General features: G+C 39.9%; 1 protein-coding gene across 2 annotated transcripts in view; it reads right to left on the bottom strand.

Moving 5' to 3' along the window:
* Positions 1 to 27,258, bottom strand: part of RYK (receptor like tyrosine kinase) — a 91,917-nt gene extending 64,659 nt beyond the window's left edge. The window contains exons 1-2 of one of the 2 annotated variants that reach the window (XM_055295383.2): positions 26,815 to 27,258; positions 734 to 855 (exon numbers count right to left, since the gene is read on the bottom strand). In XM_055295383.2, coding sequence (XP_055151358.2) covers positions 734 to 855; positions 26,815 to 27,046 — 354 coding nt within the window. In that variant the 5' untranslated portion in view covers positions 27,047 to 27,258. The remainder of the gene's footprint in view (positions 1 to 733; positions 856 to 26,814) is intronic. The other variant, XM_055295382.2, reaches the window with a different exon arrangement.
* Between the last annotated feature and the right edge of the window lie 419 nt (positions 27,259 to 27,677).

Genomic DNA, 27,677 nt, shown 5'->3' with positions numbered 1-27,677 from the left:
GGTATTCTTATTTATAGTAGCAAGACTATTTTTATTTCCTAAATAAAATCCTATTCAAAAGCCTATATACAAAGCTGATAAGAGAAACTGAAGTTGGCTGGGTATAGGAGGCACCTCCATGCTCAGCCTCCGACTCTCTGACTTAGGAGAAAACTTACCATGTTTGAGGGACCCAGGCAGTCAGAGGAAATGTGAAGAATTCAGCAACAAGTAGCCCAGGCAAGAGATTCTTAAGTGATTGGGTTTAGCCCTTATGGGTAAAGAAGCCTCACCACAGGACACATGGGTGGCTGCATCTGCTGTACCTTTCTTACACCATTTCTCCACGAGTGGGAGAACTGTATCCATTCTGTCCAACATGTCTAAGAAGCCTATCTTACCAATCCCCACCCCTACACCCATATCGTTTCACCACAGCAGCACAGGCATTATTGGGTCCAACTGTACCCTTTTCAAGCTAGGTCTGGATCTCTGTTTGAAGAGCCTAAAAGGATGTAAGTGTTGTGTCATGTGCTAATCAATTAAATGATAGCTACCTTCGTTTTAAAGGATTCGAGAAATTTTAGAGGAATAGGCCAAATATTTGAAATATAAATCTGAAAAGACTCAGTACTATTATATCACATCACCAGCGGACCCTTTGGTACAGATGGCAGCCCAGTCCTCAAACACAGCCCTTGCCTCTGTGGCTGGGTGACCCTGTCATGATGTCTGTGGTTAGCCACTCTCTTACCTTGGACTTCGCATGCCAGGTGAAGTGCAGGAAATTTGTCTCACTGGGTACTAACAGATTAAAGGATAGAGCGTAGTGACTAATAAGGTCATTTCTCACATAATAAAGTTCTGCATCGAGACCTAGAAAAAAATAGGAAAAAAATAATTAAACACTTAAAATACCCTCAAAATCATCCCTATCAGTATTTCAAATACAAATAATATAGTGAAGATAATATTGATAAGCAAATGAACATCACAAATGGCCCTAACATGGGCTGCCTTATGAAGCAAGAAAGACACGGGGTTTTGTCATCACCAAGAAATATGAAGAAATTGAGACTTGAAACAATTAAGCAGTTATCCAGCTGAAAACAGGTGTGCTAGAACTAGAACTCTGGCAGGCACTCTGTCTTCTGAGGGCCAGTGTAATGAGCTTTCTTCTGGACTCAGTGCTTCTTAGAGTAACAGCTACAAAGAAATGCCCCTTCCCCAAAAAATTTACGTAGACTTAGGAAGGGAGATACAAAATGAAAGGGAGAAAGGCGCCTCGGATAAAACATAAGCCTGAGCCAAGCCTCAAGCCCCCAGCCAGAGATGACCTCCGCCTCCTCTGACGACACAAGGTCCTTGCTGTTCTGATAGTATTTACCATGGTACACACTTGCACCAGGTGTTCTGCAGGCACATGCTGTCTTCCCTACCAAGACTACAAAGGGAAGAACACTATGTTTTTCACGGTATCTGCAGGACACAGCTCTCTACACAAAACATAAACACTTGTTAACCAAGAGGTTAGTACTATAGACAAAACAAAAATAAATGAAAAGCCTGGAATGCTGGAGAAGTGACTCCGAAGTTTCACTCACTCCCATACAATCTTCTCAACCAGGGCACATACAATCTTCCATACATATCAGGCTCTCAATTTTGTCACACCCTTTTATCCTACCTGTATTTAATATTTTTCTCTAAAACTCATTTGACTTGTTAAAATAAAAATTTGTAAGGCAAAATTTAATCACTACTTTTCAGTGGCAAATCAACAGCTACTGTTTAAAAAAAAAGTTATCAAAAAACAAAAGAAAAACAAAACAAATGTACTAAATTCTAGCTCAATTCTGGTGCCTACCAAGAAGGCAGTGAACTTGAGCCTAGCTCATTGTTTATAAAAAGGGAGGAGGTAGGTATAATCAAGTGTTTGAGAAACGTAAAAAAAAAAAAAATTCACACAGAGGATTTCTCCATGATCATCCAAGGAACTGAAAGACTAAAAGCAGGGAGTAACTTTCTCTTGAATTGATTTACTGTTATTTAAAGTTCTATCCAGGTGTCCCTCTAGTAATACATGACATATATATTCCACAAGTTAGAGGGGGATAGAGACTGAGGAGAACAGCCAAAATGCAAATCTCACATTTACTGAGCCGGCACTATGGGGTGTGAAACCTCACAGTATGCAGAGAGGTCAAGATGGAGATCTCATACCTCCTAAGAATATAGACCTAGAAACAAATCACTCTCCTACAGGTATTTATCCTGTAAAATTAGTTTTCTCGTTTCTGAACTAGATGTAATAAAATCATTAATGCAGAAACGAGATTTAAGGCATGCTACACAGGTGAAAGCTGCTGCACTTGTAGGGTCCAGCCCTACAGGGCCTGTGGGTTTTTCTCCTCGTGTGCAGAGCCCAGAGATCGTAGAAATAAAGACACAAGACAAAGAGATAGAAAAAAGGCAGCTGGACCCGGGGGACCACTACCACCAAGATGCGGAGACCGGTAGTGGCCCTGAATGCCTGGCTGTGCTGCTATTTATTGTATACAAGGCAAGGGGGCAGGGTAAGGCGTGTGAGTCATCTCCAATGATAGGTAAGGTCACACGAGTCACATGTCCAACAGACAGGGGGCCCTTCCCTATTTGGTAGCTGAGGCGGAGAGAGAGAGGGGACAGCTTACGTCGTTATTTCTTCTATGCATTTCTTGGAGAGATCAAAGACTTTAATACTTTAACTAATTCTGCTACTGCTACCTAGAAGTCAGAGCCAGGTGTACAGGGTGGAACATGAAAGTGGACCAGGAGCGTGACCGCTGAAGCACAGCATCGCAGGGAGACGTTTAGGCCTCCAGATGGCTGCGGACGGACCTGACTCATGTCAGGCCTTCCACAAGAGATGGTGGAGCAGAGTCTTCTCTAACTCCCCTGGGGAAAGGGAGACTCCCTTTCCCGGTCTGCTAAGTAACAGGTGCCTTCCCAGGCACTGGCGCTACCACTATACCAAAGTCTGCTAAGTAACAGGTGCCTTCCCAGGCATTGGCGTTACCGCTAGACCAAGGAGCCCTCTAGTGGCCCTATCTGGGCATGACAGAGGACTCACACTCTTGTCTTCTGGTCACTTCTCACCATGTCCCTTCAGCTCCTATCACTGTATGGCCTGGTTTTTCCTAGGTTATAATTGTAGAACAGAGATTTTTATAATATTTTGGAATAAAGAGTAATGCTAATGATTAATCATATTCATATATAATCATATCTATATTCTATTTCTAGTATAACCATTCTTGTTCTATATATTTTTTTATTATACTGGAACAGCTTGTGCCTTCGGTCTCTTGCCCTGGCACCTGGGTGGCTTGCCTTCCACAGCACTAGCTGGGTAGCACTGCTTTTATTTATCCTAAAAAAGATACTGAAAGCAGAGACAGAAATGTAGACCCTTCTGCAAAAGCCTCTCCCTGTTGGCAGGAGTGTTAGCAAATATCCAGGAATGGAGGATTGGTGATGTTGGAGAAAGGGGTTAGATGAAAAATTGTAAATAATTTAAATTTGTCTTTTTTTCTTAAGTCTGGGCCTTAGTATAGTTTAGATAGGTGCTGTTTACTTAGAAATATATGTCAGATAAATAAAAAGAAGACAATTACATGAGGCAGTATTGACATGAGACAAACTAGAACTCAAGTTGAAAGGATTTCATACTAAATGTATTAATATAAAATTTACTGAGTTCATATTAATAAAAAACACAAGAAGACACGTAGTACAACTGAAAAAAAGGGCTTCAAATATAGAAAGCAAAAACCAACAGGACAAAAAGAAACACACAAATCCACAATCACAATTGGAAACTAACATCCTCTCAGAAATCAAAAGATCAAAACAGTCGGGCATGGTGTTACACCTGTAATCCCAGCTCTTTGGGAGGCCGAAGTGAGAGGATCAGTTGAGGCTAGGAGTTCGAGATCAGCCTGGGCAACACAGCAACAACCCATCTCTATATAAAACTTTTTTTTTTTTTTTTTTTGAGACGGAGTCTCGCTCTGTCGTCCAGGCTGGAGTGCAGTGGCGCAGTCTCGGCTCACTGCAAGCTCCGCCTCCTGGGTTCACGCCATTCTCCGGCCTCAGCCTCTCCGAGTAGCTGGGATTACAGGCGCCCGCCACCACGCCCGGCTAATTTTTTTGTATTTTTAGTAGAGACGAGGTTTCACTGTGGTCTCGATCTCCTGACCTCATGATCCACCCACCTCGGCCTCCCAAAGTGCTGGGATTACAAGCGTGAGCCACCGCGCCCGGCCTAAAACTTTTTTTTAATTAGCTGGGAGTGGTGGTACACACCTGTAGTACTAACTACTCAGGAGGATGAGGTGTGAGGATGGCTTGAGCTCAGGAATTTGAGGTTACCACGAGCTATGATCACACCACTGTACTCCCGTCTGTGTAACACAAGACCCTCTCTCTTTAAAAAATAAAAAGATCAAAACAGATACAAATTGAGTGTGGACATAGATGATTTGAACATATAATTATGGGACATGAAAAAGTGAGGGGGGATTAATCATGAATTAGACCACATGCATTTAAAATTTTTCATAAATATAAAAACAGATTCAAACCAAAATCATACAGCCTACCTTCCCTGATGAAATACCATATGACAAAGATATAAGTATAAGGATGAAGCCAAAAGAGTATTATTTGAAAAGATTAATAGTTAAACCCTTCACAAGACTGATCAAGGGAAAAAGAGAAAAAAAAACCAAACACAAATTACCAATACTAGGAATGAAAATGAAATATTACTACAAATCCCATAGATGTTAAAAAGATAAAAAGATTACTATAAACAACTTTGACAATAAAATCAACAAATTAGATGAAACAGAAGAACCCTTTACAAACATAATTTACCAAACTAAAAGAAATAAAAATTTCAAACAATTAAAAACCTATCCCAAAAGAAAGTCCCAGGTCCAGATGGCTTCATTAGTGAATTCTATCAAACATTTAAGTTAGACACAACACCAATCTTACATAAACTCTATCAGAAAATAGTCGAAAGGAATACTTCCTAACTCATCGGATGAGGCCAGCAGCATCATATTGATACAAAAAACTTACTAAAACATTATGAGAAAAAAAATTACAGAATAACATCCCTTATGAACATAGATTCAAACATTCTCCACAAAATATTAGCAAATTCAATACAAGAATACATAAAAGGATTAACACATCATGACCAAGTATATATGAAAGGTTAACCTTTTAAAAATCAGTATAATTTACCACATTAACAAAATAAAAACCAGTATCATCTCAATAGATACAGAAAAAGCATTTGACAAAATTCAAAGCCTATTAATGATAAAAACTGTCAACAAACTAGGAATAGACAGAAACTTTCTCAGTTTGGTAAAGAACATTAAAAAGAACTCTACAGCTAATATCATATTCAATGGTAAATTATTAAATCCTTATTCCTAAGACCAGAAACAAGGCAAAGATGTCCACTTCCACAACTTCCATTTAGCCTTGTACTGGAGGTCCTAGCCAATGTATTAAGACATAAAAAGCACAAGGATGAAGTAAAACTGTCATTGTTCACAGATGATATAATTGTATGTATAGAAAACACTGTGAAATCTACTAAAATACTACTAAAACCAACTAGCGAATTTAGCAAGGTCTCAGAATACAAAGCCAATACTTTAACATCAATTGTATTTCTATATTAGCAACAACTAGAAAATAAAACTTAAAAAATCAATACTATAACATTAAAAAACACCAGGGACCTAAGAATAACTCTAAAGCTATGTAAGATGTCTACACTGAAAATTATAAAACATGGCTAAGAAAAATTAGAGAAGACCTTAAAAAGTGGAGAGACATACTGTACCATTCTCCTTAGATAAGCCTCAATACTGTTAAGATGTCAAGTCTCTCGTATTGATCTGCAGATTCAAAGTAATCTTAATCAAAATCTCAATAGATTTTTTGAAAAGATAAATTAATCATGAAATTTACATGCCAACAACAATCTTGAAAATGAAAATGCCGGCCAGACGCGGTGGCTCACGCTTGTAATCCCAGCACTTTGGGAGGCCGAGTCGGGCGGATCACGAGGTCAGGAGATCGAGACCACGGTGAAACCCCGTCTCTACTAAAAAAATACAAAAAAATTAGCCGGGCGTGGTGGCGGGCGCCTGTAGTCCCAGCTACTCGGAGAGGCTGAGGCAGGAGAATGGCATGAACCCAGGGGGCGGAGCTTGCAGTGAGCGGAGATCGCGCCATTGCACTCCAGCCTGGGGGACAGAGCAAGACTCCGTCTCAAAAAAAAAAAAAAAAAAAAAATTAAAAGTTAAGGCCAGGTACAGTGGCTCATGCTAGTAATCCCAGTGTATGGGAGGCCGGGACCAGAGGATCACTTAGGCCCAGAAATATGAGACCAGTCTGGGCAACATTAGCGAGACACTGTCTCTACAAAAAATGTTTACAATTAGCCAAGCATGGTGGTGTATGCCTGTAGTCCTCATTACTTGGGTGGCTGAGATGGGAGGTTGGCTTGAGCCCAGGAGTTCAAGGTGGCAGTGATCTATGATCATGTCACTGCACTCCAGCCTGGAAGACAGAACGAGACTGTGTGTGTAGGGAGAAAAAGAAGAACTACCATATGATCCAGCAATCGCACTACTGGGTGTATATCCAGAGAAAATAAAATTAGTATGTCGAAGAGGTATCTGCATTCCCATGCTTATTGTAGCACTATTTACAATAGCCAAGATATGAGATCAACCTAACTGTCCAACAAGGAATGAATGGATAAATATGGTGAATGTACACAATGTAATATTATTCAACTTTTTAAAAAATGGACATTCTGTCATTTGCTACAACATGAACGAACCTGGAACACATCATGTTAAGTGAAATAAGCCAGACACAGACAAATACCGCATGACATCACTCATATGTGGAATCTTTAAAAAAAAAAAAAGTTGATATCATAGGAATAGAGCAGAGCAATTATTACCAGAGACTGAGGAGGGGAGGGGAAAGTGGAGGATGGGGAAAGGTTAGCCAGTGGGTACACACTTACAGTTAGATAAGAAGAATGAATTCTGATGTTCTAACGCACAGTAGAGTGACTAGTTAACAGTAAAACACTGTGTATCACAAAATAGCTAGAAGAGAGGCTTTTCAAGGTTATTATCACAAAGAAATGATAAATGTATGATGTGATGAATACAGTAACTACTCTGACTGGATCATTATACAGCAGAGATATGTATCAAAACACCAAACTGTACCCTATAAATATGTACAATAATAATGTGTAAATAAAAAATAAATAAAAATTTAAAAAATAAATGTTTAAAAAACTCTTCCTAGGGTTATAAGTAAAAAAATAAATAAACCTTGACCCCTATCTTACATATCATACAAAACCCAATCTGAGATATAAACCTTAATGTAAAAGCCAAAACTATAAAGCTTCTAAAAGAAAACGTAGCATAGAAGAGGCCCTGTCTGCCAGAGAGGAGCACTCCCTCTCTGGGGCTCTGTCGCTCTTGCTCCCTGGCTCCCTCGCCCTCTCTTTTTTTCTTCTTCCCCCTCCACCTCGCACTCTCTCTATTGCCTTCTCTCTCTCTGTCTCTCTCTTTCCCCCATCCCTTTCTGCCTCTCCTTCCCTCTCTCCCTTGCTCTCCTTTGGGCTGAAAAAAAAAAAAAAACGTAGGATAGAAAATCTTCACAACCTGGGGTAAGCAAAGATTTCCTGGACAAGTGACACAGAACATAAAGCAACCAGAAAAAACTGAAAATTATCAAAATTTTAAAACCTTATCAAAATTTAAAAATCATCAAAATTAAAAACTTCAGACCCTCAAAAAACATTAAGAAAATGAAATTAAAGTCACAAACTAGGAGAAAATAGTCACAACACATATATCTAAGAAAGAACTTAGCTGGGGGAAGGGAGAGATGTTGGTTAATTTTTTTTAATGATTTGTTTCTAGAATATATAAAGAATCAAAAATTTTTTAACCAAATTAAATGGACAAAAGATGTGAGCAGACATTTCATAATTATATACATACCAAATAAGCATATGAAGAGGTGCTAAACATCCTTAGTCATCAGAGAACTACAAACGAACACCACAATGAGAGCCATTAGCACCCAAGAGAATATCATTGAACGTTGGCAAGGAGGTGGAGTAACTATTATACAACTCTTACACATTGCTAAGAGTGTAAAAAACGTTCAACTACTTTGGAAAACACAGTTTCTTATAAAGTTAAACATACACCTATTCTAAGATCCAAGAATTCCATTTCTGAGTAATTATCCAAAAGAAAAGAAAACATATGTCCACAAAAAGACTTATGCACAAATATTCATATCCCTCCCCCAAAACGTTTTTATTTTTGAGACGGAGTCTCACTCTGTTGCCCAGGCAGGATCTCAGCTCACTGCAACCTCTGCCTCCCAGGTACAAGCGATTCTCCTGCTTCAGCCTCCTGAGTAGCTGGGATTACGGGCACCCGCCACCATGCACAGCTAATTTTTGTATTTTTAGTAGAAACATGGTTTCACTATGTTGGCCAGGCTGGTCTCCTGACCTCAAGTGATCCATCCGCCTCGGCCTCCCAAAGTGCTGGGATTACAAGTGTGAGCCACCATGCCTGGCCATGTTCACAACCCTTTTATCCACAATAGCCAAAACTGGAAACAACACAAATGTCCATCAACAGATGAACGGATAACCAACTGTGGCATATATATAAGTGGAATGCTAATCAGAAATGAAAATAAGAAACTTTGTAACAATAGGGATGAATTTCATAGACTGTATGAGTAAAAGAAGCTACACCAGAGTATATACTAATATTTCCACTTATATAAAGTTATAGAATAGGCAAAAGTAATTTATGGTGATAGAAATCAGGTCAGTGGTGACCCTGGAAAGGGGAGTGGAAGGCAAACTGTTGAATTGATTACAAAGAGCCATCAGGGAATTTCTGGGGTGATGGAAATGTCCTATATCTTGGATGCAGTGGTGGTTACATAGGTGTATGCATTTTTCAAAACTCAACCAACAGAACATTTAAAATCTGTGTATTTCATTATACGTAGTTTACCTAATTTTTTTAAAAGATGGAAAAAAGGAATTAACACTCATTGGTTTTTACCTCTCTGCTTATCTCAAGAAGCTTGCAAAATCATAGCATAGTACTTGTACTAACATAAAAAGTTTTAGAAAAAATTAACCTTAAGTGATCACCAACTTCCATATTTAAACTTCAAAACACCTTTCCCAGGAAAATAAAGAACTCTGTTCCTAATAACAATTTATTGTGTTATTAAGTTTACACATTATTATGTGTAAATAAGTTTTCCAGACACAGTTCAAAGTATCAAGAGCATCTAGGAGTCCTGTAAATTCAACTCCATGTTAAGCTAGATAAAAAGTACCTGTAAGCAGCCAGACAAGACAAAAAAAAAAAAAAAAAAAAAAGAACAAAATGCAGGCATGTCTTCAAGTCATACATGCATTCATTTGATAATTCGTGGTTTTGCTCTACTAGAAATTTTATCTTATCTGTCACGGAGACTGGTGGATATAGCCAATTCCTTCCCAACCACCTGGGAACATCTGTTCTCCCCAAATTGCTCAAGGTCTCTCTAGTTTTACCAGCCGAAACAGAAACTACCAACTTCAACAGAAACCATGCCTCCTAAGTAGAGAATATTCTTTTTGAACATAACAGAGCAACTTCACAACGTTTCAACTGAAGACAGGGAAAAGACTGCAGTCAGCCAACTTTCTCAGGCTTCTAAAACCTAGTTGGACTTCAATTCGTGCTAGTAGCTTAGCACCCTGGCCGTCCACCCCTTATCCCCCTTCAATGATCTGCTTCTATACTGTCACCCACTAATACCCCTCTGACTTCCACCAACCTCCTTATCCTTCGGAAGTACAACTTTCCCCTGGCCCTGTGGAGCCCAAAGGGCCCATTCTCTTATCCTCAGTGGACACTGCCCTGGATCGCCATGGCCACTTCAGATGACTGCTTGAGCATCCTTACCAAAAGTTCTGTTTCTTTAGAATCATGCCATCAAACTATGCCACCCTCTATCCTTCTCAGTATCTCAGCTACCTCATTCACTGAGGATTCTGGGACCAGTTTATACAAGTTCTATACATCCCTCTTCTTTGTCTCATTAGGGCAGACTCCCAATGTCCCTGAGACTAAGCCACTTTCAATCTGCCCTTCAATGTCTCTTTTATTCCTCAACTCCAACCTTCATCCATACCAAAGAAACTCATTTCTATGGACAGCAGCAATATGCGAATTACTCTGCCTCTAAAATCTTGAACTATAGTATCTCAACAGTCAGCAGTTCTTCAGCTCTTTCCTTTACTATTACAACAGCTGCTCCCAGGGTCATTCTGTCTCCAGTATCTATAATCCTCTTGTTTCTCCCTTTCTATTGTACCAATCATTTCCTCAGTTTCTTCTTACAGGCCTCAACCTCAATTACTTCAATTACTTTCTTACCAGTGGAGGTTTCCACTTTCTCCCACCACAGCCTACATCAGACATACACAATCTGCTCAGAAAAAAACACCCAATCTTGAACTCACTCCTCTACTTCCTGTCCTCTCTGGTGCTATAATTGAATGCTGCATAATCCTGGATTAAGCCATTGCCACAAATGACTCACTACAAGATGATGCTTGTACCCTCAACAAATAAATATTTATAAGCATCTGACAATTTAAAGCCCCGTGATCCAAATCTCAATGAACACCTAATGACCACCAAAATAAATTGTAAATTTAAAATTCACTACCATAGACTGAGGTGTTGAAATTGCAATATAATCATTAAACACAGTTGCTGTTTTCTGACTACAGGTTTTGAAAACACTTGTTTTGAAACAGATACTCCATCCTTTATTAGCTAAGGTAGTTATTTCCAGTTTGAAAAGGTTTGAAAGAAACCAATAAAATTCTGTTCAAATTTTCATGCAGCAAATTAGCAAATACAGTCTGTTATATTGTGAGACATGTTTCTGTAACACCAGCTTTTAAGTGGTTTGTAAGTAAGATCATTCCAGTATAACAAGTGGGTTCACATATTAATTTTCCTAGGCAAGGGGATCTGGAATAGCAGGAATAGAATTATAACTTTCAGTAAGAAAGAAAAAGATCCTCATTCAGCTCAGCTGCTGCCAAGCAGGAGTCCTCTCAGCTCTATTTCAAGAATATTTAAAATAAGCACCTGTACCCAGGACTCCCTGCTCAAAGGAGCATTCCCATCCTTTGCACAGCAAGCTGCACTTCCTCTGGTGCCCACCTTTATGGCAACCACATTGGCTAAGAAAATGACTTTCATCTGTACTGTCTCAAGACCACACCCTATATGTTAATATCTCTCACTCTCTTCTGAGGCAACATAAGCCATGCTAAGTGGTTTGACTGGGCTGCCCAAGTGATCTCACAAGGTACCAATTATGCTTTTGTTGGTGCTCTGCTTTGAAAATTGCAGAGGTCTTGAGTGGCTGGCCCTTAATCTTATTTTTCTCATAAATCCTGTTATTTTTAGTGAATAGGTAAACTCGAAGGGTTTTTATGGAATGCATTTGATGTTATAACAGAAATGTTTATATTATTTAAAAATAATACTGACTGTTACACAGGTTATGACAAGTAATTTGTGACTCTATACAAAGTTTTATAAATATTTGTACTCTTTGACCCAGTAATTCCATTACTAAAATCCACCTTAAGGAAACGAAAGACAGACACAAATTTTTATGTACAAATATATTAATAAAAACAATTAAAACTGAAGAAAAGAAATAATATAAACTACCAGCAACAGAGCAATAATTAATAAACTGTAATACATCCACAAGAGAGAACAACAGTTTTCAACAGTTTATCTTTCTTTGGAGGAGAGAGGTGATACCCCAAGTCATAATATCCTCTCAACTAAATTGCTCTCTGTTCATCTCTCTAACATATTGGGCTTCTTCTTTGAAGACAGGTTTTAATGACCAAATAAGTGACTAAAAAACACTGAAAAAAGACTATGAAGCCATGAACAAAACTGTTATAAATAATGTAGTAAAATGAGTTTTGCTTAGAATATAACAGTAAATGCAAATTACAACATACAAACTGTATACAGCAAATTTTCAACAATGTCTGGCACCTAGCATAGTTCATGCATGTAAAAGGTATTCAATAAACAACCAGTGAATCAAAGTTAAATATATATTCATACGCATGTTATGTTCCACTTTAAAAAAAAAAGGAAAATAGCAAAATATGTTAACAGTGGTTGAATATAAATGGTGGATTATGGATGATTTTTATTATATGCTTTTATTCTTTTTCTTAAATTTTCTATGAAAGTTAAACTGGAAAAACAATAAAAGTGTTCAAAAACATGTTTAAAGAAATATGCATACAGCTGCGACAACTCATTAATACAAAAATACAACCAAATACTATCTAAAATAACCCATGAAGGTTGATAAGAGATAGAGAAAAGGCCCTCAAAAATAAAATTCAATTAAAAAAATCACATTTGTAAAGACATTATCTTTGGTATATTAATGTTAACACCAGTAATGATAAATTATTAATGATTAAAACACCTTCCTCCAACTTTCCCTTAAAATACCCAGTTAAACCAGACAGCAAAATTTGGCAAAGTTCTATAAACTGAAGAGAGAGACCAAAAGAGAAGACCAAAACTTGGAAAAAATTTCCACATGCAACATTGGACAATGGGACTGAAATAAAATTATTGGGTTACCCATGCTATCTAAATGAGAATAACATGGAAAACCCTGAAGACGATAGGGAATGGAACAAAGCTTTAATTTTCAGGAGAAGAGGAAGCAGGCAAGGAATTCTACTTCTAGACAAACTCTCACCATATGCAAAAATAGTACTCAGAAGGCCTCAGGAAACACCTCAATTATGTATTCTTCCCAAAAAGTTTCCCTAAAACATACTGAGAGATTAATAAAACTTTTGTTTTTAATAGGGGAGAACTGTTTTATACTGAGAAGAGGTATGCTTCAGGATGAAGGTATAATAATCATGAATCATCACTGTTCTGTATCAAACTATAAAGAATTTTAAAAACCAAAATAGTAGAAATATGAAAAGAACCAAATATAAGTATGACCATGGTACAAAACTATCAGTCTATGACTGATATTAGCATATAAAACATATAGTTTATAGGTACAGCCATAATTAATACATACATCAAGATGGTACTCTATAGGAAATGTGACTTACTTCAAATCATCTGTAAGATATTTACAAAATGTGATCAGCTATAAGGAAAAGCATAATCAATTTCTTAAAGGAGAAAATATATAGGCCACAATATGACCACCGGGCAATGGTAAGAAGGCAGGGAGTGAGGCAAAACTGAACATATACATTTTTAAGTCCCATCTATCTCAGAGTTACCTATATTCTTAACCATCACAAATGGTTTCAACTACATAAAGAAAAAACAAGAACATGAAAAAAACGTTGAAAATACATTTATCAAAAATTCTCAATGCATGGATAAATAATATACGGTATTTTTCTTCTTTACAAATATTTTCCAAATAGTCTATAATGAGTATATTTTCTAGTCTATATCTTTTCTTGTATATTTTCTAAACAGTCTATAAATGAGTATATTTTACCCTAATAATCAGGAAATAAAATTAATGAAATAAAAGAATTTTAAACAAATTTATTTTTAGAAAAAGATGAAATCTATAGAGAATATCATACTTTATCTCTCAATTTTAACTCCTTTTTCTTTCCTTCCCCATCATATGCTTGAAAAAAATTAAAAGTCAGAGAAAAGTAAAAGACACATAAAGATAGGGGCTAGATAACCTAGTTGTTTTTAATTACTATTAATTATTAGTGTTTCAAATTCGACAACAGCAATCAAATGCAGTCTGAAAGCAGGGACAGTGGACAGCAGGGGTTATTACTTTCAGGGAGTGTTAAGCATCACAGAGGTTAAGTGAGTAGTGAGAAATGATTAGAGAGGCAGTGAGGGAAACAATTTATTCAGTAATGCTTTAAGGAACCAGTTCTGCGGCAAGCCAGGAGCAGGGTAACTCTTTATGAGACCAGGAAACAGAGCCTGGTTCCAGTAGAAGGGAGTGACTGAGAAGGAAGGTAGGTGTGCTATAGTTAGGAAACTCCAAGGGCTGAGACAGATCACTTCTAAGGTGGTCATTCCAATGAGTGCCTCATTTGGGAAAAAAAAGAAAACTGGGAACTGGGACACCAGCATGGTCAAAGGAAAAAAAAATCAGGGTAGGTTCTAATATCCCTTTGGGATAAAGGGAGGGAATAAATGAAAATTAGAGTCAGGGAAATAAAGTCACTGAGTATCATTTTGTAGAGGTCTGGTGACTCCAACAATCCTAATGAGTCAAAGGTTATGTAAGTAAAGATCATAGAAATCAAAAGAAAAGAGAATGCTGAGACACTGTCGTGGGCAAAACAATCCAAGTAGGAAAGGAGAGGTATAATGCATAATAAGAGCTGGTCCCTCAACAAACAATCCAAAAAGGAAATTAGAAAACAATTCCATTTACAATAGCATCCAAAAGAATAAAATACTTAGGAATAACTGTACACTGAAAACTACAAAACATTGCTGAAAGAATTAAAGACCTAAATAAATGGAAAAACACCCATGTTCATGGACTGGAAGACTTAACATTGTTAATATAACAATACTACCCAAAGTGAGCTACAGATTCAGTAAAATCCCTATCAAAATTCTGACTCCCATTTTTGCACAAGAGGACAAGCAGATCCTCAAATTCATATGAAATTGTGAGCAGGCCAAAATAGCCAAAACAATTTTTTAAAAGAACATAGTTAGAGGACTCACACTTCCTGGTTTCAAAGCTCACCACGAAGCTACTTTAATCAAAACAGTGTAGTATTGGCATGACAGACATGTAGACCAACAGAAGAGAACTGAGTCCAGAAATAAAGTTATATATTTTGGGCTGATTAATTTTTGACAACGATGCCAAGAGAAAAGGGGGCTCTGCTGGAAAGCAGACAAGAACAAGAATGGACAGCCACGGACTAAAGAGGTAGCATTTTGTCATTAGAATGCATAGGATTTTTAAATTCTGATTTAGGATGAAAATACTTCAGCTGTTCAGTTACATTAACCAGACTTAAATTTCCCACTGCCAATTCCAGCAAAGTAAAAATGTTGCTCTCTTGTAAGAAAGCATGGCACTTTTCATAATTTTATTTTTAAACAACCCAAATTCAAAGCTAAAAAACCAAAGTTATTCTTTCAAAACTCTTAAGGCTCATCAAAAAAAATTCATTCTTCCCTAGACGATTTTAAGTTCAAACTATTTCAAGGTCTGTGATCTACATGAACTGGACTGTCTAACTCAAGTTCTAATAATTCAACAGTTCAAAAATTTTTTCCAAATGATTTTAAAAGTTGACTATTGGTTTCTCAATGCTGCACATATGGTTCATTCGTGCTAAATCAGCAAACCATCTCTCTTTATTTTAAAAGCCACCTTTACAGCACTTAACAAAACATATTTCAGGGAGTTGTTTCAAATGTCCATCTTCCTATTACTTTGCACATCTTACAAACAAGGCTGGGGTCTTAGTTTACTTGTAACTACTTAAATATTAGATGCATGAAAGGCTGGCTGTCGTAAAAGTCAACTACATCAAGGATGGGTTTTAAAGAAAATGATACTTTAAAGAAAATGTCAAGAACCATTAGTTAAGGCAAAAAAACAAAAGTGATGTCGTAGAAAGAGAACTAAAGCAGAGTTCACAGTTCTCACTTCTGTTCCCCTGGCTTCACTACTAGGTAGCTGAATGACCTTTAGCAACCAATTACTTAACCGCCCTCTCTAGGCAACAATTTTCTCAACTACAAAACAAAAAAGTTAAACCAGATGATGTTAATGTCCCTCCTCAGCCGCAAAATTCTATTACTCTATGATATCATCCATGGTTTCCTAGTGTCAGCCAAAACACTATTATTTTATTAAATCATCCACAGTTTCCATATGCCATTTAAACCTTAAGTAAAAATTCATTTAGTCAAGATAATCTTCTAGATTCTGAGGACAGTGGTAATATGAGCCATTAATCAGAGAAAAAACCAAAATCACTTAACATGTATTAAACCACTGAATACACTTCAATGAATGCTAAAAGCAAAGTAAACAAGGAGCTCTTATTTCAAGTGCTCTTAGGTTATGGAAAGTAACACGCTGAAATCGATAAAATAAGTTTGTTCATCAGAATGTAATAAATCTAGCTGTGGTCATATTATACCTAGAAAATTAGCTGAGACCTAATGTTTAACTACATTATAAGACAAGGAATTAAAACATGAGACTGTAGAACTGGGGCATCCTTTCCTCATAATTGAATAAGCACATAAATCTTCAATCCCATAGCTGTTCAAGCAATAATCTGTGGATTAAATATGATTTTTCATGTAATTCTCTGCCACATTCTTCAGCATTTCCTCATATATTTGTCCTGCAACCCTAAGTGTCTTGATAGAACTGTTTTGAGAGTGTATGTTCATACACAGAAAGAAGGATTAAAGAGAGCTTTCCAGAGAAAGAACATATGCATGATCAACAACAGCAGACAACATAAATATACCCCTTCTTCCCCTCCCTTCAGACTGCCTTCTTTCTGCCTAAGGAAAAGCAGGTAGGCCCACCCTTTTGGTCCTGATAGGTGGTTTAGAAATCAGCTTCAAGAACACATGGAAGGGAATCTCCTGTTCCTCCCAAGGAAAAGCCAGGAATCTGCAGGCACTAACTTTTCCTAACTGTGCCACTTCAGGAAGTAAACATGATATGTCATCAAAATCAACACCAAACAGGCACAAATGTTAGAATACAAACAAGGACACTGAAACAACTATTACACCTGTACCCCACATGGTCAAAAAGTTAAGTAGAATCATGGAAAATATAAAAAGACCCAAGTCAAATTTCTAGGGCTGAAAACGATACTGTATATAAGATGGAAAACAGACTGGATAGGACAGCAGGTTATGCATTTTGGGAAAAAAAATTAGAAATTGTATTTCCTAGCTTTTCATTACTGATAAAGGCTTTTGCCAGAATCTCTCTTGAATACTTCACATCCTCCAATTGTAGCGTAGGCCAACAGTCTATTGAGAGACTGCTCTGTGCCAAGCCATGAGGTAGCCTCGGTGCAGTAGGGGAGAGACAAAATATGATGGGTGCAGTGATACAGGTCTGCTTATGCAGGGTATGGAGCTATGGAAGTCAACATGAGAGGCACCTTACCCAGAGACAGCAAGGGAATGGGAAAGGCAAACTAGGCAACTCCAAAGAAAGTAAGTTATCAAGACCAGGCATAGTGGCTCACACCTGTAAACCCAGCACTTTGGGAGGCCAAGGTGGGAGGATCCCTTGAGCCCAGAAGTTTCAGACCATCCTGGGCAGCATAGGAAGACCTCATCTATACAAAAAAAATTTTTTTAATTAGTGGGGTATGTAGTCTCAGCTAGTTAGAGGCTGAGACAGGAGGATCACTTGAGTCTGGGAGATCAAAGCTGCAGTGAGCCGTAACTGCATCACTACACTCCAGCCTGGGCAACAAAGTGAGACCCTGTCTCAAAAAGGAAAAAAAAAAAGAAAAGAAAAGAAAAGCAGCTATAAAAAATTAACATATGTAAACTTCCATTAGTAAGTATAGCCTCAGTCTAATTTCCCTTTTAGATAATAACTTAGCAGGCCATGGGAAATGATCAACAGAATGATGACTCCAGTAAGGCACAGGATAGTGAATATTTTTGTAAGTATGATTCACTCGTTTACTCATTTGTTCCACTTTTAATGAAAACCTACCACATGTCAGGTACTGTTTTAGGTGCTAAAAATATAAAGTGGAACAACCTAAAAAGTCTCTATTCAAACAGAACTTTCACTAAAGGAGATAGAAACAACCAAAAAAGTATCAGATGCTTAAAACAGTGTGATAGCACAGAGAGGCACGGGGGATCAACCCTAGGAAGACGAGCCTCTCTGGGGAATTGACATTTTAAGTTGAGATCTAGAAAGCACCAGCCATGTAAAGATCTGGGAAAGGAACGCAAGGCAGAGGTGCCATCTAATGTAGACTCCAGGGTGAGAAGGAGTCTGGCACCAAGGGAACTGAGTGGTGCAGGGAGGGGCAGGGATAAGAGTGGATCCAGGTGGTAGGCAAGAGTCTCTACATATACATTTACATATTTATAAATCAGGAAAAGCTCAACAGCTTAGATATTTGATATTTATAAATTCTTAATTTCTTAATAATGTGCAATAATGGTTATTTTAGATTTTTTAAGAATTTCTTTCAGATATACATATTGGAATATTTTTTATGAAATTATGTCTAGATTTGCTTCAAAATAATCTAAGTAGAGGATAAGGAGAGTGAGGGCAAATGAGTGGAGTAGGGGTGAGGTGGTAGAGATGAAACAGAACTGGCTATGAGCTGAGAATTGCTGAAGCTGGATGATGGGTATATAGAGATTCATTATATTATTCTGCCTTATTTTGAATTTTTGAAATTTTCCATAATAAATACATGTTTAAAGCACCTTATTTAAAATATAAGGGAGGGAGTATTTATAAATACAAATGCCCCATTCACAGGGGACTTTTTAAAGGTGCAAACTACTCTCTATGATACTGTAGTGGATATAGGACACTATGCATTTGTCGAAACCTACATAACTTTACAACAGAGTGAATCTTAATATATGCAAATTTTTAAAAAAATTCATGTAGGAGGTCAGATCTCAGGATGTAAAACAGAATATGACATATACCAGTTTTTGTGACACTCAGGTGCACCCATTAAGCTTTTCATCAGGAGTCCCTCAAAGGCCCCAAAAGTCTAAGAGGTCCTAGCACAGTATACAAATTTTAGTATGTGTGGACATTCACGCCTTTTTCTAGGGAAAGGGCCTAAGGCTTTCACAAAAAAAGGTTGAGAACCACTGAATTTCTCCTTGCCTGCAGCTTCTTGGCTGAAAAGTAACCTTGCTATTGCTCTTAATCTAATGACAATATCTCATTCATTTTATGGTTTCCCTGCAAGGGCATTACTACACAGCTATTGCCGTAAGCAAATAATAAATACCACCAGTGAATTTTACAATTCTGAAAGTTGTGACAAGCACATGCATATGCACACAAAAAAGGTGGAGGCCTGGTATGGTGGCTCACACCTGTAATCCCATCACTTTGGGAAGCCCAGACAGGGTTGGTGGTGGGGGGAAATCACTTGAAGTCAGGAGTTCGAGACCAACCTGGCCAACATGGTGAAACGCCATCTCTACCAAAAAAAAAAAAAAAGATACAAAAATTAGCCAGGCGTGGTGGTGCACGCCTGTAGCCCCAAGCTACTCAGGAGCCTCAGGCACGACAATCACTTGAACCTGGGAGGCAGAGACTGCAGTGAGCTGAGATTGCACCACTGTACTCCAGCCTGAGAGAAAGAGCAAGACTCCGTCTCAAAAAAAAAGACAGGTGACAAAAAAAAAAAAAAAAAGAAAGGTGACAAACTATGAATTTAAGTTCCCTTTACAGTATCACCTTTATATAATATTTCATTTAATCTAAAGTACATCCTTATTTTTTGTGCCACTAAGAAAAAAAAAAGCTATTAACTGATGACTCTCCACTGATTATAACATGGTTCTGATTTCAGAGATGTTCAAATGTGGAAAAACTGTACATCTTGTAATCAATTAAACATGGCATTCAAAACATTAATTTACCTGAGCCCCATCTCAGATCAATTCAACAAATTGCTCAGGGTAGGTCAAGGAATCTGTATTTTGTTAAAGCTTCTCGGATGATTTTGGTTAAAGACTAAGTAAACTGTTAACCTTCAAAGGCAGCACAGTAGAGAAAGCATGCACTTTGGAGTCACATAGCCCCACACATCTCTGTGACCTACAGCAAATTCTGTAATTGCCCACAACCTCAGCATCTCAGCTTTATCTGTTTAAAAACAAACAAAAAACAGTCAATGCCACCGACTTCCTATGGTTGATAAAAGAGAACACATGTAAAGTACCTGGCATACAGCAAGATACGCTCTTCCTCCTCCTCCCTAAATTACAGGTGATCCATAACTAGAGACTTGTGTGCTGTCTATTCCAGCTTAAAATTTATATAAGAATGAGAATGAGGCCGAGTGAGGTGGCTCACGCCTGTAATCCCAGCACTTTGAAAGGAGGCCAAGGCAGGTGGATCACCTGAGGTCAGGAGTTCGAGATTGGACTGGCCAACATGGTGAAACCCCGTCTCTACCAAAAATACAAAAATTAGCTGGGAGTGGTGGTGGACGCCTGTAATCCCAGCCACTCAGGAGGCTGAGGCAGGAGAATTGCCTGAACCCAGGAGGCAGAGGTTGCAGTGAGCTGAGATCATGCCATTACACTCCAGCCTGAGTGACAAGAGCAAAACTCCATCTCAAAAAAAAAAAAGATAAAGAATGAGACCTATGAAATCCACTCAGCACTATCACTGCTGAACACACAAAAAGAATCATTCAACAACTGTTTATTATGTAACTGAGCAATACACACACGTTTATTTTGGCATATTGTAAGAGGACCTTCACAAATGAATGCTGTTTAATAAAATTTTTATTAGAAAATATTGTACTTGATTTACATCAACAACGCACAAAAATGTATACTTTTAAGTGTGACATAATTTTAGAGTAGCTAATGGTTCTGTTTCATGTACAAGTTTTCGTTTTGCTTTAGGATGTGTAGCTGGCAAGATTTTTCAGAACATTGGCATAACTGCATCAAAACACCAAAAGTAATGCTATGGAACTTCTCAACTCAGGTGCCTGAATAAATACTCACATGTTTGATTTGTCCCAAAAGTGATCCTTAAAATCCAAACAGCATTTTAGGCAGCACCTTCGGAATTGACCAGTCAACTCAGGATGTGACTCACAGGGGACAGGTTTAGCCATAATTGGATAGAGTTCTCTCACAAGTGTAGCATGAGGAAAAAAAACAACCCTCAAACCCGCAATTGCACAATGTCTCTGCCTGTCTCCCAATGAGGAACACATGGATTCAAATAAATAGCAACTCCACCAAAATGCCTAGGGTTAAGGGTTTGCTGCAGAGTGCTAACCTCCCAACAACCCATCCAGGATCTGGGCCCTCTGGCAGGTTATGCCAGACTCATGGGCAGAGGATGCCTTCAACCCTCCACCCCTCCTCCCCACCAAGCATGGGCTCTGAGATTTAGGAGAGAGGGGTGCTGGCAGGAGAGGAATACATGGCTCATCTCCTTTTTCTTTCCCTTGACCAACCACTTCTCCCAAAAGGAAAGGGTCCTTTGGTTCAGTTGCCCAAATCTGAAACCCTAGATTCCTCTGTGACTCCTCCCCTTTCTTTAGCCCTAAAGTCTCTTCTACTAAGTCTTCTCCAAACTCACCAAATTCCTCACAAATCTATCCCACCCCTTCAACTGCCTAAGTTGATCCCTCTTATCATCACAAGGTTGGCTCTATCCCATTTCCCAGATCCAGCATTTCATTCTCCAAAGCCATCCTTTTCACTGGGGCCAAAGTTATCTTTCCTATAACCCAGACCTGACTGCGCACTCTCCTAGTCTGCATTCTTTAGCAGCTCACTGAAGAATTCACCTATAAGAGTTCAAATTCCTACTCTAACCTCAGCCTCCCTTCCAGCTTTATCCTGTGGCGCTCCATGGCTTTGCTAATTTTTTCACCTCAGCCACCTTAGATTTTTCCTACCCCACAATTTCACACAGCTGCTTCCACACCTCTGTGCCTTTGTTCACACTACTTTCTCTGCCTGGTATGAACTGCTCTTTTCTGCCTACCAAATTCATCCTTCAAGATGAGGCTCAAATGTCTTTTTTTTTCCCTGGGACAACTTTCCTAAACTCTCTAAGCCTCTCTCCCCTCCGCCCTTTCCACAGTCAAAAGTAAGTGCTCCTACAATAACTTATGGCAATCAGCAATATAACTCTTATCTCTGTTACAGTCATAAATGCAAGTCTCCCCTACAAAATTATGAGATCTTCAGGGAAAGGAATGTAACAATTTTGAATTGTCATTTTCTACCACAATATATGGTACTTGGTTTAGCTTCAAAAAAATTTTCTGGACTGATTTGGGACACAGTGATCTCAACTAGTATTGACTTGATTTTAAATAAAATGTAAACACGCTTAACTTTTCCAGAAGATGTTTATTTTAAAAGGAGAAGCAAGTTATCCAAAGTGAATTTCTAACTGGTGGGAGATGGGGTCTCTTCCCAAAAGTCCCCCTGACCCCTATTACCACCACCACTGTTGGCATAACCAGTTTATACATTCCCCCCACCCACCAGCATGTTCTTCCCAAGCCTCTGGCACTGCCCAGCCATATGGCACCTTCACAGGCTCCGGAATTCCACAGAGCTCAGTACTATGAAAATTATCAATTAGAGAACATGGGAGGATGCAAGAATAATTAGCATAATAATAAAGACCACAAACAAGCACCTATGGCAGCAGGCCTGCAGATTCTACTCTATGAGTTTTTGGTTAACTGCACTCCTCCAGAGCTGATAAAGAGGCAGTATGAATTCAGGTCTCAGGCAGGACTGAGTCAAGACCTGGCCTTACTCACTGTCCAAAAGGCCCTGAATCAGGGTCCTCATCAGTAAAATGCAGAAATGAATGCCTACATTGCAGCCTGTTAAGAGGAGTAAATGCAATCGATGAACCAGGGCCCAGGAACACGGGAAGGCCAACCAGAGTTTAAAAGCTCCTGAAACTTTAGGTGTTTCAGAACAGATACACTTCCATCAGGACTGCGTGCCCTACTACTACCAAAAAACCAGGCTAGTTATTAATACATACCTACTTTAAGATTATTGTTTTCTCATTTCTCTGTGTCACCCCAAAATTTCTATGTTGAAATCCTAACCCCTAAGGGATGGTATTAGCAGGTAGGGCCCTTTGGAAGGTGATTAGCTCATAGGAGCAGTCTTCATGAATGGGATTAGAGCCCTTATAAAAAGACCCAGGGGAGCTCGTTTGCCCCTTCCACCATGTGAGAACACAGAGAAAGCAGTATCCATAAACCAGGAAGAGGGCTCTCAGCAGATATCAAATCTACCAAAGCCTTGATCCTGGACTTCCCAGCCTTCAAAACTGTGAGAAATGAATCTCTGTTGTTTACAATCCACCCAGTTTATGGTACTTTGTTACAGCAGCCTGAGCAGACTAACACTCATCTATAAAATAGAAATGACAGTACATAACACAAGGATGACCTCTATGCCCCACACAGACAAGACAGCACTTTTAAAAGTGTCAACTACTACTGCAACCACCACTACTAACTACTCGTAATACTGTTCATACAAAAAGACTGCCACACGTCATCTTCAATAGTTAAACCCAAACCCTAACTGCCATTTACACATTGTGGAATGACCATAATCGCTTACCTCCATTTCCTTCCAAAATTCCTCTAAAATGATAGTTTAAAAAAAAAAAAATCACAAAGACATCAAACCACAAGGACAAACAGAAAAGGAAAGACAACGATTTTTTAAACAAACTTTTGCAAGATGGCAAAGTACTTGAAGGAATGGTCACTGCCTCTCAGAACCTCCAAGAGGCTCAGGTCTTGAGGCACCAACGAGATGCCAAAGGCTGATCTGAGGCTCAGCCTAGCCAAGGGGGGAGCCACTGAAAGAGATGTTCAAAGCTTTTGGACCCCCAGTTCCAGCAGGAGACCCAAAGTTTTTTCTGAAGAAACTGAATCACAGTGACACGGAACTGTAGCCAGAAGTCAAAGGCTACAGCCTCCATCCCTCCCTCAGCCAGGTAACCCAAACCCTGGCAGCTGGTATATCACCAAGCATACCAGAGGCAGGAGATGACGGTTTCTTTGTTGTGAACACTGGCCCCAAAGGAGATATGAAGGTGTTGATATTCAGGGCAGACTCCCAATGAAAAGTGCACCTGAACTCACAAGTCACTAGACCACCAATACACACATGTTCTCTCCTCTGCAATCAACTCCTCAGGATCTTTCTCTTCATTATAGACAGTCAAGGATTACCAGATATTTGTGACTTAAACAAACAAAGAAAAGATCCCTGAAATGAATAGCCACATTGGAGGAAACAGAAGAAATATTAAAAATATATTAAACACAAAGAAAAAATAAAAATACACACATCAGAGACAAGTGAAGATAATACATCCATAAAATAAGATGCAGTGAAATGGAAACAGAAAAAGATTCTAAAATTTAAAAACATGATCATTAACAATGAGAACCATTCCCCCTTCCCACTCTTTCCAGTACAAAGAAATACATAAGAGGTGAGATTAGTTAAGAAAATTTGAAGATCACTTGTAGGGGGTTCAACAACCAAACCAACAGACATCTCAGAAAGAAACATACACAGAGAAAATAAAGGGTGGGAATTATTTAAAAAAAAAAAAAAGCACTTCTGAAATCTAAAAGATAGGAGTCTCTAGATTGAAAGGACCCACTAAGGTAATACAAGAAAGCAAAGGAAGAAAGGAAGGAAAGAACCAACCAACCAACCACACAAAAACTTATAAAACTTCAGAATGCCAGAGAAAAAGAACCTGAGCTTCAAAAAAACAGAGAAAAAAAGAGGCATCAGAATGGCTTTGGACTTTTCCTCAAAAACCCTTAAGACAGAAAACTGTGAACATGCCATCAAAATTATGAAAAAATGTATTTCTACTTAATATTTTAAATTCAGCCAAACCACCTACAAAGTATGAGGACAGGATAGACACATTCAGACATTCAAGGCCTCAAGTAATTTATCTCTCATCATTCCTTCTTAAGAAGCTACTGAGGATACATACATAGTAGCAAAATGAAGCAAACCAAGAAAAAGGAAGAAGGAGATCCAAGAAACAGAGGTTCCAAGACAGGAAAGAAGTAACAGACTGAAGTCCCAGAAAAAATAATCGTATTATCTAGACTGGAGCAAGAGGATGGAATGCTCCAGACCAAGAAGTCTCTAAGAGGAAACCAAGCGGAACTAATAGATGATTTAATGTGCTACCTGGAAAAAAAAAAAAAAAATCAAAAGGCATTTAACATACTTCTTGGAGTAGTTGAGGGAACACAGCCAAAGATAAATAGGTAACGAATCAAAATGCAATTTTGATAAAATGCAATTATTTGCTCTAGGAAAAACAAAAATGTACAGAAAAAAACATAATCATAAGTCACTGTTTAGCAATACATGTGTACACAATAATGTAAACACTGCTATTTTTACAAAAAAGTTATGTAACTACATTGGAGGATTTAAGAGAGAAATGAGAAAGAGCTCAGTTATGATACTAGAAAGTCAAAGACTTATTCTACATTGATTTAGAACTACAAAAGTTAAAAAAAGAGGAAGAAAAAATAAACAAGACCTAGTTGAGGTAGTAGCTACCTCTGGAAAGTAGAGCCTGGGGGATAAAAAGGACAAAAGCAAGAGCCTGCTGTGTTTGTCAAAAACCTTTTAAGCCGGATGCGGTGGCTCACACCTGTAATCCCAGCACTTTGGGAGGCTGAGGTGGGTGATCACCTGAGGTTGGGAGTTGAGACCAGCCTGACCAACATGGAGAAACCTCGTCTCTACTAAAAACACAAAATTAGCTGGGCGTGGTGATGCGTGCCTGTAATCCCAGCTACTGGGGAGGCTGAGGCAGGAGAATCGCTTGAACCCAGGAGGCAGAGGTTGCGGTGAGCTAAGATCATACCATTGCACTCCAGCCCGGGCAACAAGAGCGAAGAGGTCGTTCCTGTCACATCTTCCTCTAAGGGGTCATTTCCAGAATCCACAAAGTCCTAACATAAGACCCCAGCAATTTTTCAAATTAATTCCCTAAACAACAAAGCTAAGCAAGTAAATGGAACCACAAACCGACCCAAGACTAAGTTGTTTCCCTTTAAGATATTCAAAGTAGGAGAGTGGCCCAGAAGTACAGAATCGGTCCAAACTCCCAACAAACCCAATGCAAAAACCAAAAAACTAAAAAGGTCTGCTACCTGGCAATTCATTCACTAAAAATATGCTTAGAATCTAAGCATATGCTCCAAATCTACGTCCCAAGATTTGGAGGCTGCCACGAACATTTGGTGCCCTTATAACCTCCCCCTCTCTCTTTTTTTTTTTTCTTTTTTTCTTTTTTTTTTTTTTTTTTTTTTTGTAAAAGGGTAAGCACAGAGCGTGGCCTCTACTGGGGCATCAAAACCACAGCAAAGGGTTTGCAAGTTCAGTCTAAAACATGAATTTCGAGATATTCAAAATCGAGGGCCCTAGAGTGACACACACAGAAAGGGTCAAAAAAACTTCCTGCAGCAAGGAAAAAAGTTGTAACGGCGACTGACTCTTCTAGGGAGAAGGGCTAAGGAGGCAGCGAGGAGGATGGGATGGGGTGAATCTGGGTCCATCGCGGCGGGGCAGCGAGAGCGGCACGAAGGCTGACCCGGAGCTGGGGTCCGGGCAGGGACCACACCTCCCAGCCAGCACGGCAGGCAGAGACCGGGCCGCGAGGCGAATCCGGGCGCGGGGGGCGGGGAAGATATTCGCCGGCGGTCCACGGCGCGCAGACTGATCCGCCGGCGGCCGGAAGCTACCCCGGCCGGCCCGACCTGCCCGCCCTGGCCTCGGCGGCCCCACTCACCGATCAGCCGGCGCACCTCGTCCTCGCTCAGGTAGAGACTCACGCTCGGCCCCGCGGAAGCCGACTGCAGCTCCGGGGGCCGCGGGGCGGGGGCGGCGGCGGCGCCAGGCGCGGGCAGCAGCGGCAACAGCGCCAGCAGAAGCAGCAGCGGCGGCGGCAGCGGGGCCCTCAGGCCGCGGGCCCCCCGGAGGCGACTCCGGCCCGGCCGCCCCAGCCGCGCCGCCCCGCGCATGGCCGCCGCCGCCGCCGCCGAAAAGGAGCGTCGGCCGTCCGCCGCACCGCCGCCCACCCCCGGCCCCGAGCCGCTCACAGCCCCGAGCCGGGGGCGGCTGCCCAGCTCATCGCGCTGCCGGCCCGTGGCAGCCAGCAGTGCCTTCAGACCTCTAGAGCGCGCCGCCGCCGCCGCCGCCGCCTGCTCGGCGGCATCGTCCGGAGTAGGGGGCTGCCCGCGGAGACGCGCCCGTGCGCGCCGCCGCCTCCCCGGGAGCGCGCACGCACCTTTCGCTCTGGGCGGGCCAGGCTGGGCAGCGCGCTGGGCTTTTAAAGTGCTTCGGCGGGCGAAGGGCTCCGGTCACCCTCTCCCCAAGAGCCGGTCCCCGCCCCACGCGGTCACTGCGTCTAATGTTTGCTTGTCTATTGTCTGTAACCCTCCTTTCCCAACGGACGTGCCAGGCTGGAGCCACCGGCCGTGCCTGCAGCTCAGTGGGCGCCCCAAGTCCCCGGAAACACCTGGATGCGGCCGTTCTGGTTGCGAAAGAGCAGCATGCTTTCCTGTTTAGTGGGAAAACTCAAATAGATAGAAATCATCCTTTATCTTACCATCGGTGATCAACTTTATCATTTCCGTATCTATTATTAGAATG

Source organism: Symphalangus syndactylus, chromosome 10, assembly GCF_028878055.3.
Source record: "Symphalangus syndactylus isolate Jambi chromosome 10, NHGRI_mSymSyn1-v2.1_pri, whole genome shotgun sequence".
Taxonomy (NCBI): Eukaryota; Metazoa; Chordata; class Mammalia; order Primates; family Hylobatidae; genus Symphalangus; species Symphalangus syndactylus.
The sequence above is the reverse complement of the archived record's forward strand: the minus strand, read 5'-3'. Positions and strand labels throughout refer to the sequence as shown.